The sequence below is a fragment of the Lycorma delicatula genome, chromosome 1 (assembly GCF_047948215.1).
Source record: "Lycorma delicatula isolate Av1 chromosome 1, ASM4794821v1, whole genome shotgun sequence".
Lineage (NCBI taxonomy): Eukaryota > Metazoa > Arthropoda > Insecta > Hemiptera > Fulgoridae > Lycorma > Lycorma delicatula.
The window spans coordinates 152256549-152273323 of NC_134455.1; the positions used below are offsets into that span (position 1 = coordinate 152256549).

The 16775-nt window shown below is 29.1% G+C and overlaps 1 protein-coding gene across 3 annotated transcripts in view; it reads right to left on the reverse strand.

Moving 5' to 3' along the window:
* Positions 1–8100: 8100 nt before the first annotated feature.
* The window catches only part of LOC142324280 (uncharacterized), a 72233-nt gene continuing 63558 nt past the window's right edge, over positions 8101–16775 (reverse strand). For 2 of the 3 annotated variants that reach the window (XM_075365204.1, XM_075365195.1), the window contains exons 11-12: positions 14468–14870; positions 8101–9049 (exon numbers count right to left, since the gene is read on the reverse strand). In XM_075365204.1, coding sequence (XP_075221319.1) covers positions 8976–9049; positions 14468–14870 — 477 coding nt within the window. In that variant the 3' untranslated portion in view covers positions 8101–8975. Of the gene's footprint in view, positions 9050–14373; positions 14871–16775 lie in introns of all 3 variants that reach the window. The other variant, XR_012756259.1, reaches the window with a different exon arrangement.

The following is a 16775-nucleotide window of genomic DNA, read 5'->3' on the forward strand; positions in this document are numbered from 1 at the left end:
GCATTGTCAAAGTATTAAAAATAAAGAAATTGGAATTCGCCATTTAGGAAAAACCACTCAGAATGAATTAATAGAAATTATTGCTGTTGCTGTACAAAGTAGTATATTGCTAAGTTTAAATATAGCTAAATATTATTCTATTATTGTCGACTGCATGCAAGATATAAGTAAAGTAGAACAAATGTTGATTATACTGATTTCTTCACATTGAAAAGGACATAAGAGTCAAAATACAAGAACATTGTTTAATTTTACTTCCGATGTGGGAAACTACAGGCAAACTAAACTTCTAAACTTTTACAAATAAAATTTTAGAAACATTAGATATTTATTTTTCTGGACTCCACAACTGTAGACACACATTTTAAAAATACGAGGGCTATTCAGAAAGTAAGGAACGTTTTGGAATTTTAAAAAACCAAGTACAAGAAAAACGTTTTATTATATACATGTGAAAGAGGGACTAAAATACTCATTTTCAACATAATCACCATACAAATTCAGGCACTTATCATAGCGGTGGACAAGCTTTAAAATTCCTGTCATAGAATTCTGCCGCCTAACCCATCTTGCACAAAATTTGTGGTAGCCTAGCTTCTGTGAAACAATTTCAAACAATGAAGTCCGTGAAACTTGTGGAAAACGTAAAGAAAGCTCAGTTATTGTGAAACGGCTGTTTTCACGAATCTTTTCGTCAACTTTGGAGACCAGATCGTCAGTCACAATGCTCGGACGTCCACTCTTCTCTTTATCGTGAACGTTTGTTCGGCCATTTTTAAACTGAATGCACCACTTCCTGACAGAACTTTCACTCATTACGTTGTTCCCGTACACTTCACACAGTTCCCGATGAATTTCTATTGGTTTTAAGTTTTTTGCCAACAAAAAACGAATCACAGACCGTACCTCACAACTGGCGGGATTTTCGATTGCAGCACACTTTCAAATCTGTATATAAAAAAACGGGCAGTGCGAAGATGTCCCCGTTGTCACGGCTGGACGCTGACTGAGGTGCCGAGCACGAGCACACCAATATATACGCGATTGGCGTGCGCCTGGCGGCGTCAGGTGGAAACGTTCCTTACTTTATGAATAGCCCTCGTATATTTTAAAAACACAATAACAATGACATATTTCATTAATATATTAAATCATCCCTCACACAGCATAAACCTCTGTATATCTGTTGCATGTCTACAAAGATTCCAATTTCACCAGACATGTCAGGTGACAACTAGTTTTTGTTAGCTGGTGACAAAAACACAACAAAGCATTCATACAAAATTGTAATCAAAATCAGAAAAGCTTCTTTTTTTTGTCTTCAGTCATTTGACTTGTTTGATACAGCACTCCAAGATTCCCTATCTAGTGCTAGGGTTACTACTGCTATCAGAAAAGTTAGGGTTACAAAAAATATCACAAACAAAAACACAAGATCATAAATAACCAACTAATGCAACATCTAATCAATAAGCACACTCCCTAGGAGTATATAAGTTAAACTGCAGAGCACTGTATTTTTGATCATTAACAGTAAGGTTTAATCCATATATCTATTGCTTTCTGTTCTGCGCCAGTCTCTTAGTCTCAATATACATCTAGAAGTGGATGCCTTATGTAGCTCAAGTCTTATCCTTCTTTCTCCAAGAATATGCTACAAGCTTTGCTTTATACTTAAGTTTTAGTTTTTTGTTATAATATGGACATGAATTTACACATATTTTAACAAGGTGGATGCAGGAATTGAACCCAAGACAAGCTAATCTAGAAGCCAATTTGCTTGCTTATGTTTTTCTGACATTTCCTTTGAACCACTTCATTTCATACTGTAACATCTTCCTACATTTCAACATTAACCTGTAACAGCATTTTACAAAAACCAATATTTCTTTATTTTACTGGGTTTACTTTTGTCCACTGTTTTGCTTTCTTAGTGTTATAATGTATAGAAACCTTTTTAGTAACTTGTTAATTCCTAAGTCTATGTTTGATTCAAACATAGATTCTGGAGAGCTCTTCTGCAAAACAGCTCTCCAGAATTGTTTCGATATATAATTTATTCAGTTAACTTTTGTAATTTTGCTATCTAAACACAAAATTCTGCAGTTCTAGTATTTAACATTTAGTTCCTTTATCTTGATATTTAATTCCTCATTATTTTCCTTACTATCATACTTGATCACTTTGTTTTATTTTTATTCATTCTCAAACTGAAGTTTGCTTCCATTAAAAAATTCATTTTATTCAATACTTCTTTGAAGAACTGATGTGTAGATTCCAATAAAATAATATTATCAAGCGAATTTTAATATTTTTTTGTCTTTGAATTTTTTTTATTCAATTTTTCAGTTTGCTATTGACTAAACAGGGGTTTACCAATTTTAGTAAAAATTATAATTCTTCTTCCTTTCTATTTCAGCCCAGTCCTTTTAAATCTTAATATTCTATTTTACTCTTCAGAATCAATTTTTATTGCAAGATTAACAAATGATATGACTTCTAAAATTTCAATTCAGTTTGATTTGTCTTCTAAAATTAATTTTAGGAATAAAAATACTTTTGTTACACATTCTTCTTTCAGAAATTTATAACGGAGTTATAAAATATTCATTTTTCATTCTAATTCCTCTTTAAATTATTAAGTCTGCAATTTCAAACTTATAAAGTAGTATCACATTTATCTATAAAGTAATATATATATATATATATATAAAATAATATAATAATAAATATATATATATATATATAAGTAATATATTTTTAAAGTATGAGATGTAGCTCCAGTCACATAAATTTTGCATGTGCGTAGAATTGTGTGATCAATCACTCAATAATTCAGAGTATATCATCAATTTCAACTGATTTATTTTTGTGGTTTTCAGAGTTTTGTCAGTTCAAAGTGTGGTGTCGAGTCTCCTGTAAAATATCACTTTTTTCAACTTCTGACATTTCTTTAGACAATTTTTATCCTCTATATGTTTTTCTATGTACATATTCCAACCTAGGAGGGTAGGATGATTTTTATAACCATAATAGGAATTAATTCTCTCCCTAAACAAAACTCTTTGTGGGCTGATCTTGTTGTTTAGTACAGGTACCCATTTAGCTTAATAAAGAATGCAGATATATTCTAGTTTTCAGGGTTACAATAAGCAGCCTTCAATTTACTCTTTAATCTAAAGATTTACAAAAATTTCTTTACCAAGCAGAATAATAAAATATAGTTGGTTGTTTGATTAACTTATTTTCCATCTGAGTTATGGGAGCAGATTTGTGTCTTCATCAGACCTTTATCTTGAGCAAAAAATTGAGCAAAATCCATTACAACCAAAGAATAAAAATTAAATCCATTATCAGATCAAAATATTTGAAATAAATATTTATATTTTATTTAATAACAGTATCATTAAAAAATAAGGAATAATTGGTGTTTTACATTTCTGGCCCCGGTCTTTCTTGTCTGTGATACGTCTAAGATAAACTGAGAATAAGTGGTAATATTCCAAATTGCTTTCATTGCACAGTAATCCCAGTGATGAAAAAATGGAGTCACTTACAGGGCTGAATAACTTTTATATATCATTTCAGTTGGCTCAGCTCACATACAGATATGCAACAATATATTTGGTTCAATAAAGAAGATGATGGGAAGTCACTTTACTACTTTTTAGCACATTAGACTGTTTCTTATGTCTGTGTTTATGGAAACCCCTGAGGTACAAGAGGCATCAGTCGAAGTTGTTTTCTCTGAGTAATTATGTTTCACTGAATAGTATTTATCATGAGGGAATGGTATCACTTGTGCAATTACATACTGTTTGATATGAAAACTGATGAACAATATTGTTCTTGGCTTCTTGAAGAAAAAAGCAAAAAACTTTTCAGTTACCTTAGCATGGAATTCTTGATGACTTTAATTTTTTAGAGTGACTGTGATCTCAAAGTCAGGCCATTTGCAATTGCTTGGTTATGGCATTTACCTAAAAATATTTAGCCCCATTATGGGGCTAAATATTTTATAAATTAATGAGACTAAAACGTTTTCACCTTTTTGCAAATTACTCAATTAAAAAATAGTATATTCTGTTATGAGCCAATACAGTAATGTTAATCATAATAATTTAACCTAAACTAATTTATCTTGTAAATGTTTTTAATATCCATTTAGTCAATAGTTTTTCTCACCAGAGGGTAGGTCCCCTAGCGTCTCTTTAATGGATATATCTTATATTACTTCTTGAAAATTGTATTTATGCAATTAGTTTATAACCTATAAATTCATTATTTTATCAGATAAATATTTTTTAATTACCAGTTTGTTTAGTAGTTGCTAATATCCTTAAAACACTGCTAAATCCTTGATACCATGTTTCATCATGTAGTCTAGGCATAACCTGTCAATATTTTTTAATTATAAAAATTGAGTTTTACATGATATCCTTTTTTTTAAAAAAAAAGTTATCAAAACAGAGTACTAGAATATTGTGCTTTACCTCTAGGTTGGCTAATAGTCATTATAGCAGGTAGATAAATATCTCGTAAAACAAATCCAAATAATGCTTTTATAACATCAAAAATGCATAAGGATTACTCAACATTTAATCCCTTTAGTCTGATTATTAGGGTTGTCAAATGAGATTTTCCACACACAAATGAATTAAAGCATTACTTTTATTTAACTGAAATTTCTTAGATCTTATCATAAAACTGTATTTTATTGGGCTATCCAAAAAAATAGAAACTTTTAAATAGGTGGCACTCAAAATTACAAGTCTAGGAAGTCCTATCATATTTAAGCTATGCTGTTTTCTCAATATTATATAGTAAACTACAGTACTCAAAAAGTGATGCAACCTTATGGTAAAATGAGTAAGTTAAAATAGTTCTAGAAAATAGCCTCCACTATACGATTCACATAATTGAATATGACGTTGCATGCTCTTAAACACATATTGTAACTTTTGTTGAGGAATTGCAATGACATTGTTCAATTTCACTCTGCAATTCAGGAATAGTGTGAGGATGAGTTCTGTAAGAAGCATCTTTAATGTATCCCTAAAAAAGTCAGGAGTGAATACATCAGAAGACCAAGGGGGCTACAACCCCTTCGAAATTGCTTATTCATGAAAACACTGATCCAGTAAAGTCACAGTGTTGTTGGTTGTATAAGCCATAGCATTGTCCTGCTGAAACCACATGTACTCTAGCCGGTCCGCAGGTATAGTGATTACAAACTGTTGCATTATCTGTATGTAACAAATCACTGTTCATTGTGCCAATGAAGAATGTCATGAAGATTTGCCTATGTGATATTGCACACCAAACATCCACTTTTTGTCTGTGCAGAGGAGACTCGTTTTTTGAAAAGTAATCTAAAAGATAAGTTAATGCTTAAACTATTGAGCACAACTAGATAGGAAAGCAGAATTGATTCACTAGATCTTTTAATATTAAATTGGAGAAATTTATGAGTTTATTTGAAATAAATGAAAGCATTTCATTTGACACTGCTCCATATCTTCATAACAAGATTCAACACCATTTGGCATGACATTTTAAACATTGTAAATGTAGTTAGTATTATTCTGCAAAACATATCTACAGATATCTCATATGCAAAAGCCATTTAAAAACAAAAAAACAGCAGATTATTTTAAGGATATTTGTAAGATGATGGATTTGAAAATATAGTAGTAAAAGAAACAGGTACACACTTGCAGAAAATTAAAATAGAGCCAAAACTTCAATCACATCAAAACATCATGCCACGAAAAATTTAAAAGGAATTTAATCATGAATCTGAAGATAATATTATCAATCTGAAGGAGAAATTCAAAATAAAATGTTTCTTTTATATATTGGACGCTGTTCACAATTCATTAGAAGAAACATTTTATCAATTAAGTGAACGTAATGATAAATTCAAATTTTTATATGACATTGGGGATGTAAACCAAATGCCTCTCCAACACTGGCAATATTTGTATTTAGCTTTGAGTAATAATACATGTGTCGACAATGATGGTATTAAACTCTATAATGAATTGCTACCTTTCTCAGATCTTCAACACTGAACACACTACCAATAGAAATTCTTATTTATTCTAAAAAATAATTCAGTGTCGAATATTGCAGTGGATCTAAGAATTCTTTTAACAATACCTGTGTAGTAGCAACAGAGAGAGAAGTTTCTCCAAATGAAAAAAATAAACAAATATTTGAGAAGCAAAATTTCTCAAGTTGGTTGTAAGCACTAGCTACCATTTCAACAGTCAAAAGCTAGGAGATGTTTTTAAAGTTTTTATTTTACTTTTTTAATATGTTTTTATACTTTACTCTTAAATAATACTCATGTGTATATGTTTATATATATATTTTCTAAAATCGATCCTTTTGGGAATCACATTCCTCTGCACTATACAAATTATATTAATCCAATCAACTTAAGTACAGAAATAAAAAAAATAAAATAAAATAACACCTACCTTATTCCATAATCTAAGCATTGAACTTTCGCAATTACCTTGCATCATCAGTTACGCTATAATTTTTCAAATCTTTCGTTGCAAATTACAAATCAAAATTAAAATTGTACATTGCAAATTGCACATTAAAATTAAAATTGAGATTTAAAATGGTTAAACAATCCTTTTCCAATTAAATTAAAATTTGCATATATACAAAATATAAAATCATTAATAAAAAAATTACATTAAATTAAAAGTCAAAATTAAAATTAATAATAAAAATAAAATAGTAATCGATGTAGACAAGCTAGCAAAAGTTATATGACTGTACAGAGTTGAAATCAGTACAGATTTTAATGTGTAATTTACGAGATTTGAAAAATTATAGAGCAAATGATGATACAAGGTACTCGTGAAAGTGTTCTTGCTTGGATTTTGGAATAAGGTAGGTGTCATCCTACTTTATTTTATTAATTCTGTACTTTGGTTGATCGGATTAATATAATATATATTTTTTTCTAAATAAAAAATTCTGAAATCCACTTATTTTCTTTTCACCTCTGATAGAAATGATTGTTTTGGATAAATTTAGATGAAAAATTTTCCAATTTAAAAAACCTGTACCAAAATATGGGCAGCTGCAAAAAGTTTGCATGGAGCGGCAAATAAGCTCAGGCCATCTCTGCCAATACCTCCCAGGACATATGTACACACTGATCTTCAAAGTGGAGGTTTGAATCCTAGCCTTACACAAGACAGGAAGTTATAATTAGGCATTAGCCTTTAGTTGTGAGTGTAAATATATATATTTAAAAGTATTTTAAACAAAACATTCACTGTATATTTTTATTTCCAGCATTAATGAATAATTCAGCATGTACAGGAAGTTATCATAATTCATCAACTGAAAGGCTCCATTTGATCCTTACACAGTCTTCAGTGTTTTAATTACAATTTAAATAGGATATACACAAATTAATTAAAATGATATCAATTGAATTAATAACAATTTAAATTTAACTAAAAAATGAAGATTGTGGAATTAAGTACCAAAAAGGCTTGTGATAGCTTTAGACAGATCTTTCAACTGCATATATTATTGTTATGTACGGAGAGAAGCACAGATCTCTAGCTTTCAGCTTCTAATCTCTCACAGCACTTTCAGTCATAATATTATTGTGTAAATGTGAAAATGATCTTGGTCTAAGCAGTGCTGTCCTCCTACTTGTAAAAATCCAAATTGTGTCACATACTTTACAGTGAGTGGAAGGACAATGATAGATTTAATGTTTCATCAATCAACACCATTCAATAGCATTGATAAGGATGGATGGCAGATAGGTAAGTAACAAGATAATAGACTGCTGGGCTACAATCTTGTGCAGGCTACGTATTGCAGCAGCAATCTCAACAGCCAATCAGAAGTCAACTTTTTTAAACTGTGTATAACATTTATTTAAAAAAAATATATATATATACAAGCCCCCTTAACATAATATATCAATTTGGTAAAAGGAGCAAAAATGCATTTCTTAAATTATTAGGAAAAGAATAGTCAGAATCACAAGGAAAAAATATTTCAGGTTGGTAGATAAGCTTAAAAAATTTGCAAGTATGTTCTAAAATTAATATGATTTTAATGAAATTTTTTATGTTGAGAAAGAGTAACATATGATGTGAACCTCTGACCAAACAATTAAAGAGACATTTCATTCAACTAAAACACAATTGTGTTTTTACTAAATTGAAATTTAGTATTACTATTTCAATACAACAGTTAAATTTAATATTATAATATACTGATGATAATGGCTTCTTTTGGAAACTTTACATCATTAGATGCTTTAAAACGAGATCCATAGGAGATGCATTTTCAAAAAAATAATGATATATAAAATAATTATATCACTACATAGTCATATTAAAATTTTGTTATTAAATTACTTATATTACATCTCTAATTTATGTAATTTGATTGTTGTGATTTTTATGCAGAAAACAGTAGCTTTACACATTTAATAAGAGTTACAAAGTGTACAAAGTTTTACAAAACAATTCATAATGTGGAAAAACATTGCTTATGTATTTACTGAAACATTCTGTTTTCTGATATATCTGGTTTTGGAACAAAATTACTCATATAGTAACTATTTATAAATCTATACAAAAGAAATAACAAAGATATCAGAACATTAAAAAGTAACTGACCATTATCAATGCTGTTACAATGGGGCTATTAAAATAAAATGATCAAAAATACATTATAACCTTTGGTAAAAAAACAGCATACTACATTATACATACATCAAACAATAAAATAAATTACAAATATATAATATATAATTATAAGCAACAAATGGTATAATCATTACATAAAATAATCAGGAAGTCTACTCATATATTTTAGATATAAAAATAAAATTAATCTGTATAAATAATAATAAACTTCTTAAAACACAATAAAATATTTTAAAATAATAATATACAAGTTAAAAATTTTAAAATGCCCTATTTTCGTACAATTCTCTTTGGATGTGGTGTTCCGAAAACTTTTTTTTTAAATGATGAACTCTCATCACCTCCTGTATCAAAAGAAAAAAAAATTATGTAATAAATAAAATAACATAACCTAACCAAAATCAGCTTCTCTTTTCAATTTAAACTATAATTTTATCACTATACAATTTTTATTAAACATATTAACTGCTTGGTTAAAATGGAATAAACACTATGTTCTAATTTTACTACTGGGTTAAATGAAGTGTGTTTTGTAATATAAGTCTAACATGAAAACACTTCATTTATATAAATAAAACGTGTTTTAACATCCATGTAGAATAACTATCAAATATTTAGATGCAAAAATAAAATTTTAAAAATCATAACCATTTAGTTCTACACTAAAGGTTTTTCTACAAATAGATCTGTTCAAGATACTTTCAGTGCAAACGTCAAAAGATCTTTCTCTCTTTTATATCTTGTATTTTTCCTACATCAATTATGAATAACACATTATGCATTTTATAGTAGTGTTAAAGATTTTGAATATTATAGACAGCTGAAAAATGACTTATCATATAATTGCACGACTTGAAAATCAATAATAACCTTTACATCTGCAAAGAGTATCCAAAGTAATGTTCATTGTTGCTAAGAAGATTATGTAAATGTAATTACAAAGTAGTAATATGGGTGTTGCCACAACTTTAATTTCCTAGAGGATATAAAGCAATATATTTCTTAATTTTCTGGTTAAGTTTGAGATCCTCCTGTATAATTACATTACTGTAATTATTTATTGGATTTTAAAACTTAACTGACATGGTTTTTTCATACTAACAGACTATGCTGCTTTATAATGCAATTTTATTTTTCATTACAAGTGTTATCATTTTAATTTTAATATTACTACATATGCCATATACTACAATTCATGCTATGTATTACAATTCATTTTTCTAAGGCTTTTACATGCAATAAATCTAATTCTTTATATAGGTATATTCATTTAAGATTTTTATTAAACTACAGGCTGAAAAAATATTAAGATTATATACATTTACATTCATAACCATCAAGCAAATGGTTACCATTAGTAACTAAAAAGTACACACCTTGATGATTTTGTAATAACCAGTTACCATCCTCAGTTAATTTTCAAAATATACTTTTTTACACAAAACTTCTCTTCATTCACTCTTATTTGGATTGAATTTAAATACTAAGCAGTGTTCAAAATATATTACATAAAATGTCCATTTCATACATATGATGGATGTTAATTCATAATTCAATTATACAATCTTCAAATAAAATTGAAAGCTATACAAATTAATATATACCTTTGAAATTGGACTAGTTTATGCTTTTCAAATTAGATTTATAAAAATACATGACTTGTAATTTTTTAGTGAATGATATGTAAACTGGTTTGGAACTGTTTCAGACTGCCGGCATTAAAAGGGTTAATTGATCGTAGTAGACTAGTGGTACTGAGTCTAAAATAATGAAATTTTTTTATTAGCAGGTTAATGGAATCAGTGGTACTGGTACAGACTTTTAACATTTATGATACCCAGTCTTCAGCATAATAATTATTATAATAGATTTGAAATCATCTTGCAGGTGAAGGTCACATGACTTCATCTTGCCCCTCCAGCTGTATTCTGTAGTAGCATGGAGCACAAACAGCCAGTACATCACCACATCCGTCATTAACTACGCATCAGAAATATAACAAGCCCATACACAAATATAGTATTTTTATAATATTTTCATTAGATAACTAAATCACCAAAATTGAAATCAAATTTTTCAATAACCCCACTTAGTATTTTACATACACAATAAGATTATCTCATTCTAAAAAATTGTAAGTGTTTTCCCATATATTTCACAATCGAACTACTTCAATTTGTATTGTTACTGAGTAACAATCACATGCAGAGGCAAATCTTTTGTTAAATAAAAAATTGGTATAATTATCATTTATAATATTCAGGTTAATTATTATTTTATATAGTCTATGTTTACTACTTCAAGACGTTATATAAAGTTTGTCACTAAATAAGCAACTTTTCTTTTATAAAACAATTTCGACTAGTTCAAATTACAGTTTTATGATCTTTAATTGTGAAAGTCACGTTATTTTAATTAAGTTAAAATGGCAGCACAGTCCTCATCTTTAGAAACAAACTAAATAATGATTTACAGGGTAAATAATTATTTTAAAATACTTGTTCATAGCAAACCTAATGCTACTATTATGGAGGTTTTTAATGCAATACAGGAAGTGATTGTAACCATGTGTACTACTGTATCAGTGCATAATGTACAAAATGTTTGTCATACAGGTAATGAAAATGCATCAGGCCCAAAGTGAATTATGCAAACGTTCTTTTGAACCGCTTCAGAAAAAAATTCCTCAAACAAAATGGGTAACCAATCTGGATGATTTTAATAGATATAGTTCATTGTCATTCAAGAGTGTACAACATGCAGTAAAATTAGAGACATTTTGAAAAAAGAATAATTTTACCAGGAGTGCATACTCCACGTGGAATACACAATTTTCCATTGACGTGGAAAATTAAGACTCCACAAAAAAGGAGGAAATAGTTCATAGTTAGAAAATTAGAAAATACCACAGAATTCCCAAATTATTGATAGTCTATTGTTAATGAACATAGAGAAAAATGCATAAGGTATGAGCTTAATGACATTGCAACAAAAATGGGACAAGAAGTTGTTTGACTACCGCCGTATCACTGCCAGTATAACCCAACCAAGCTAATTTGGGCGCAGACAAAAGGTGGGAGACAGCCAAAAACAGTACATTTAAACTAAATGATGTAAAAACATTATTGGAAGATGGCATTAACCGTGTAACAATATATCTGAATAATCTGTAATAATATATCTGAAGAAAATGCATTAAGACATGCAAAAGCCTTCAAGAAGACTTCCATACAGAAGGATTGCAGGACCACCATTTACAACACAATGTAGTGAATTTACAAGAAGATGAATGGATCATCAGATTTATCAGGTGATGATGACTATAATTTATTTCAGGTGATATTGACTTTCAGATTATAAGTTATTTAGATTATGTGTAAAGTTTTACAAATTTTTCAGTTTTAAAGTCCATATTTAAATTTATCAATAACATTTCGAAATTTTTGAACATGTGGGAAAATTAAGGAAATATTTTATGTAAAATAAAAAGTTTCAGATGTGAAATAATAACTTATTTACACCAGAGTAATGCAATAAATATCTTGCTAATATATATGAGTAGACGAAATGTTGGCCTGTAAAGAAAAAAGGAACAATTCAGTACTATATTATTAACATGGTGTAGGGGTAATGAGGAGAAACCTTAGGCAGTGGAAGGGGAAAGAGCGTGTGACCTTCACCCACAAATATAATAGATACTCCCATTCTGCATGGATAATGAAGCCACAACAGTATTAACGGTGCTATTTTTTAACCTTTTTTATTTGCCAACTCTGATTGCTTGTTTATATAGAGCAGCTGCTGTATGGAAAATAAATATTCAATTACGTTTCCCCACACAAAAAAAAACTGTTAAAAGTTTTTTGTACTTTCCTTTTTTTATTATAAAAATACTTAGTAAAACACTAATTCTGTAATGCAAAAACTATTCCTAATTTCATAAATAAAAAAAACTCCATTACTTTGCACAGGAAAAAGTTAGGGATGTTACAGATATAGTGGAAGCATAATATTAGTCTAATTTTTGAACTTCTCAACTGAATTGTTTTAAAAATTTATTAAAAAAACCCCTCCATTAAATGATATGGAGAACAATGTTTTAGAACGCACCAAAATTATCAATGAAACATGTAAATAAACAAAAGTCAATGCTTAAAAAAGTAAACATAATCACAAAATTCTGATGTGAAATTTATTTTCAAAGACTTTAAAAGGAAATCTTTTAAAATAAAACTGTTGAATAAGTGCTCTAAAAGGGAAGTTAGAATGCGTAGCATTGTATAGAAACAAGTGTTGACAGTAACATGTATATTACGTATAAAATAGATCTGAGATAAAGATAAGGCTTGATCCCAATTAGGACAATGAAATGATTAAAAATCAATGCTAGCAACTATGTCACAACTGCGATGTTATCACTATGTCCACAATTAATAACACCACAACAGCAAATATTTGCCCTTATTAGGATTAATCATTCACTATGCTTAACTTGCAAAAGGCATAGACATAATTGTAGCCTTTTCTTAGGAAGGACAAACAAATGATCAAACTTGGACTGAAGGTAATGAGGTTGAAACATTAAATAAGAAAGCATAATTTTTTTCATTCTATTACCGGGTTTGAAAATAGAGTTGAAATAGATGCAAAAATACTGGTTTGTAAATTATACTTATGAAGCAGGGTTCGGTTCTTGCTCTTAAAATAAAATAAATTTGAAAAGCCAAAAGTATCTTGTGCTGGTGAGAATGAGTTCAAAGAAAATGACATGAGGTATCTTTCATTTGATCAGAAAATTCACAAGTACAGAATAAGTGTCAATCCCTAAAAAAATTCTAATGCGAGTATATTTTTACTAAAAAAAGTTAGATCTTGCAGTAGCAAGATCCACAAGTGACAGCTAAATTTAAAAATGGAGCAGCATAAAAATAAAAGTTATTTCAAAATAACTTTTCATAAGTAAAAAAAAAGAATCACATTACCTACTATATACATGCCATATTTTTAAATAGTTTACCAAATTACTCAGCTTAGGCCAAAAGGTTTTTTAAATATAAAAACCTTAAATATAGGTTTTTTGTTTATTTATATTATGTTATAAAAAAACATAAATGTAACTCTATTATCTCTAATTCTACTATAGCTTGTGTTAAAAATCCAAACCGACATATGTCTCCATTGTTTTGAATTATTGACAATATATTTTTATTAATAATTGGAACAACTTAAAAAAATAGAACACACAAACTGTAGGATGCCATGTGGTCCTTAGATTATCTTTAGTCATGGTTCAAAGTTATCATTTACAATAAAAATTGTTTTTGTTAATGTAGTGTTTTTTTTTTTTTTTAAATTCTGATCATATGCTGATAGTTGTCAATATTACAGTTTGAAATTTTGGTCTTGAAAAACAAGTATGGCTGCAATAAACATGAAGTTTCTCAATATTTTGCTAGTCCTTAAGTTGTCGATTATTTGAGCCGATTCACTATTTTGAATATAATATACTCAAATTTAAATTTATAAACATATTTTTATAATTGTTTAACAATCTAACCAATACCTAAAAAAAAAACTGGAACCTTCAAACTTAAATATTGCAATATACAACTCCCAAAAAACACCACATTTAAAAAACCAATTATAAATAAATGCAAATGTACATTACCAGTTTGTGAGTACAGCAAGATGCATGGGTGTCCATAAATCAGGCGCAATGAGAGTTACAGTAATATAATATTAGATTTGCATATTCATCTCACCTGATAGTAATGATAGATTTAGTTCTGCTTTGGCTAAAATTCTTAATGATCGGCGAGGTGTGAACCCAGGCTCTGGAGTTCGTCGACGGGAATGTTTTGGGGTAACCAAACCATTACCAGATACCGTATCTTTACTTGGAGAACCGCACTGATCAACTGCTTGTGTAATCTCATCACCAAATGCAACTGCAGCAGTCTTAACAGGAGAGTCAGAAAGCACTAACTCATAACATTGTTTATCATCTTCGACAGAGAAAGTCGTGTTAAGGTCATCTTCATTATTAGAACTGATTTCAATACTATGTTTAAATAAGACTTTCTTTTTAATTTTTTCTCTGTTATCTGGTGACTGTTTCTTCAAAATACTCTTGTTAACAGTCTCTATATTAAATGATCTTTCAACCTGCAACAACACATTTTGATCAAAATAAGAAATACATTTTATTCATAAGTGTCAGCTGTAATCCTACATTTGCTATGCGTAAGTAAACCTCAGTTATTATAAGACTACATCACCAATAAAAATCTAACCACCACTTCCATGAAAGTTATATAAATGAGATCTTTACTGTACTTGATAATACATTACTACAACAAAGAAATATCTTGAAAAATTAATCAGCTTGTGACGAGAATGACCTGCCTCCTCACTCATAAGAGAAAGGCTTCTCCAACAAGTTATAGAATAAAATAAAATTTAATAACTACTAGTAATCAATTCTGTTTTCAAGGTGAGCAAATTCTACATCTTTTTGAAAAATCTTAAGAAAGATCATACAAATTTGTAAATCGGAATATTTTTCAAACTGCAAAATAACAACATAATTCTAAGACATTAACTACTATGACAGTAGATTTCCTCTGCTACTCATTTTCCCAATCCTAATCCCTTCTAATTGTCAGTTCAGTGTGTGTAGGTTTAAAAAAAATTAATAAATTGCTTATAAATGTGAAGAATCCAACTAATCCTGTTTCAAACTACCTACTTTTACTAGGCAGTTAACATAAATACAGACTGTATAGATGTTGCTCTTATTCAGGAGCTGTACAAACAAAAGCAAAATTGGATTTTGTTCAAAACACATTTAATATTCATACATTAGTCATAGTTTCATCATAATTTTTAAGTTAATTTTTGAGAAATTTACTAATACACAAATAGACTTTACTAATACGCAAACAAACTGCTTAAGAATTTTATTTTATTTCACACTGAATGGGGATTAAAATTGAATACTTTTATAATCTGTTTTATTACTAACATAATATTAATTAATAAATGGAATAGTACCAAAATATTAATAAATATATATAATATATAGTAATAAAAATATTACACACTATGAATTTTTTAAACCTAGTTGGTAATGTTGGTCAGTGATTCCATAGTATTTTAATTGAAAAAAATGTGTTTATATGCCACGGTACTACTATGAAATCTGTAGCAAGTGATTGTTTCACTAGATCTCGGCAAACAAGGGAGCTACAAGTAACGTTTAGATGCACAACAGACATGAACTTAATTTGAGTTTCTTTCAAAGTCTCCTTATTACTCTACACCATTCAGTGGCTTACTATTTCTACAAACATTTTTTGTAATCCTCTTTCTGAATGGCTACCAGCTGTGCTGTCAAGTTTATTATGTCCTCCATGTTGTCAAATCAGAACACTTACAGCAATATATGATCTCTTGCGAAAATCATGCAAACAAAGAAACTCTAGATAATGTTTACTGACAGCTTGCCCTATTGGTATGCATATATGATACAACTTCACAGAAGTAAAAAATGTCAACATCATCAGCATCACTTCCACTTCTCTCCAATCTTGGGGATAATGGGGATGACTGAACTTTGGTTTCTGGGTCACATTATATATCCAAGTCAGTAATATATCTTGAATTCCTAAGTCTGGGAAACTGTACACTTTCACCAATTATCACAATCTTAAGGAAGTTAGGTTCATTGTTGGCACAACCAAGGATATCCTGTGGAATAACAAAATATTTTTCCATTCAAGTGAAGCAGCTTTGGTGCAAACTTTGCAGCCACTCTATGTGCATACCAAAATCATCAATTACAGTCATCATGTTTATGAAACCAACACTAATCCCAATGTCATATGAAATTTTATGAATGGTTAGCAGAAAATTTTCCATTATCAAACTGTGTATGTTACCACTGAAATTTGAATTCTGCCTAGTTGATGACCTACTGGTTATTCTCAATTTAAGTTAGCTATTTTGAAAACTCTTATAACACTTTTTTTAATTAATGTAATCAACATAGTTTCACTCCTGAAAGCCTGC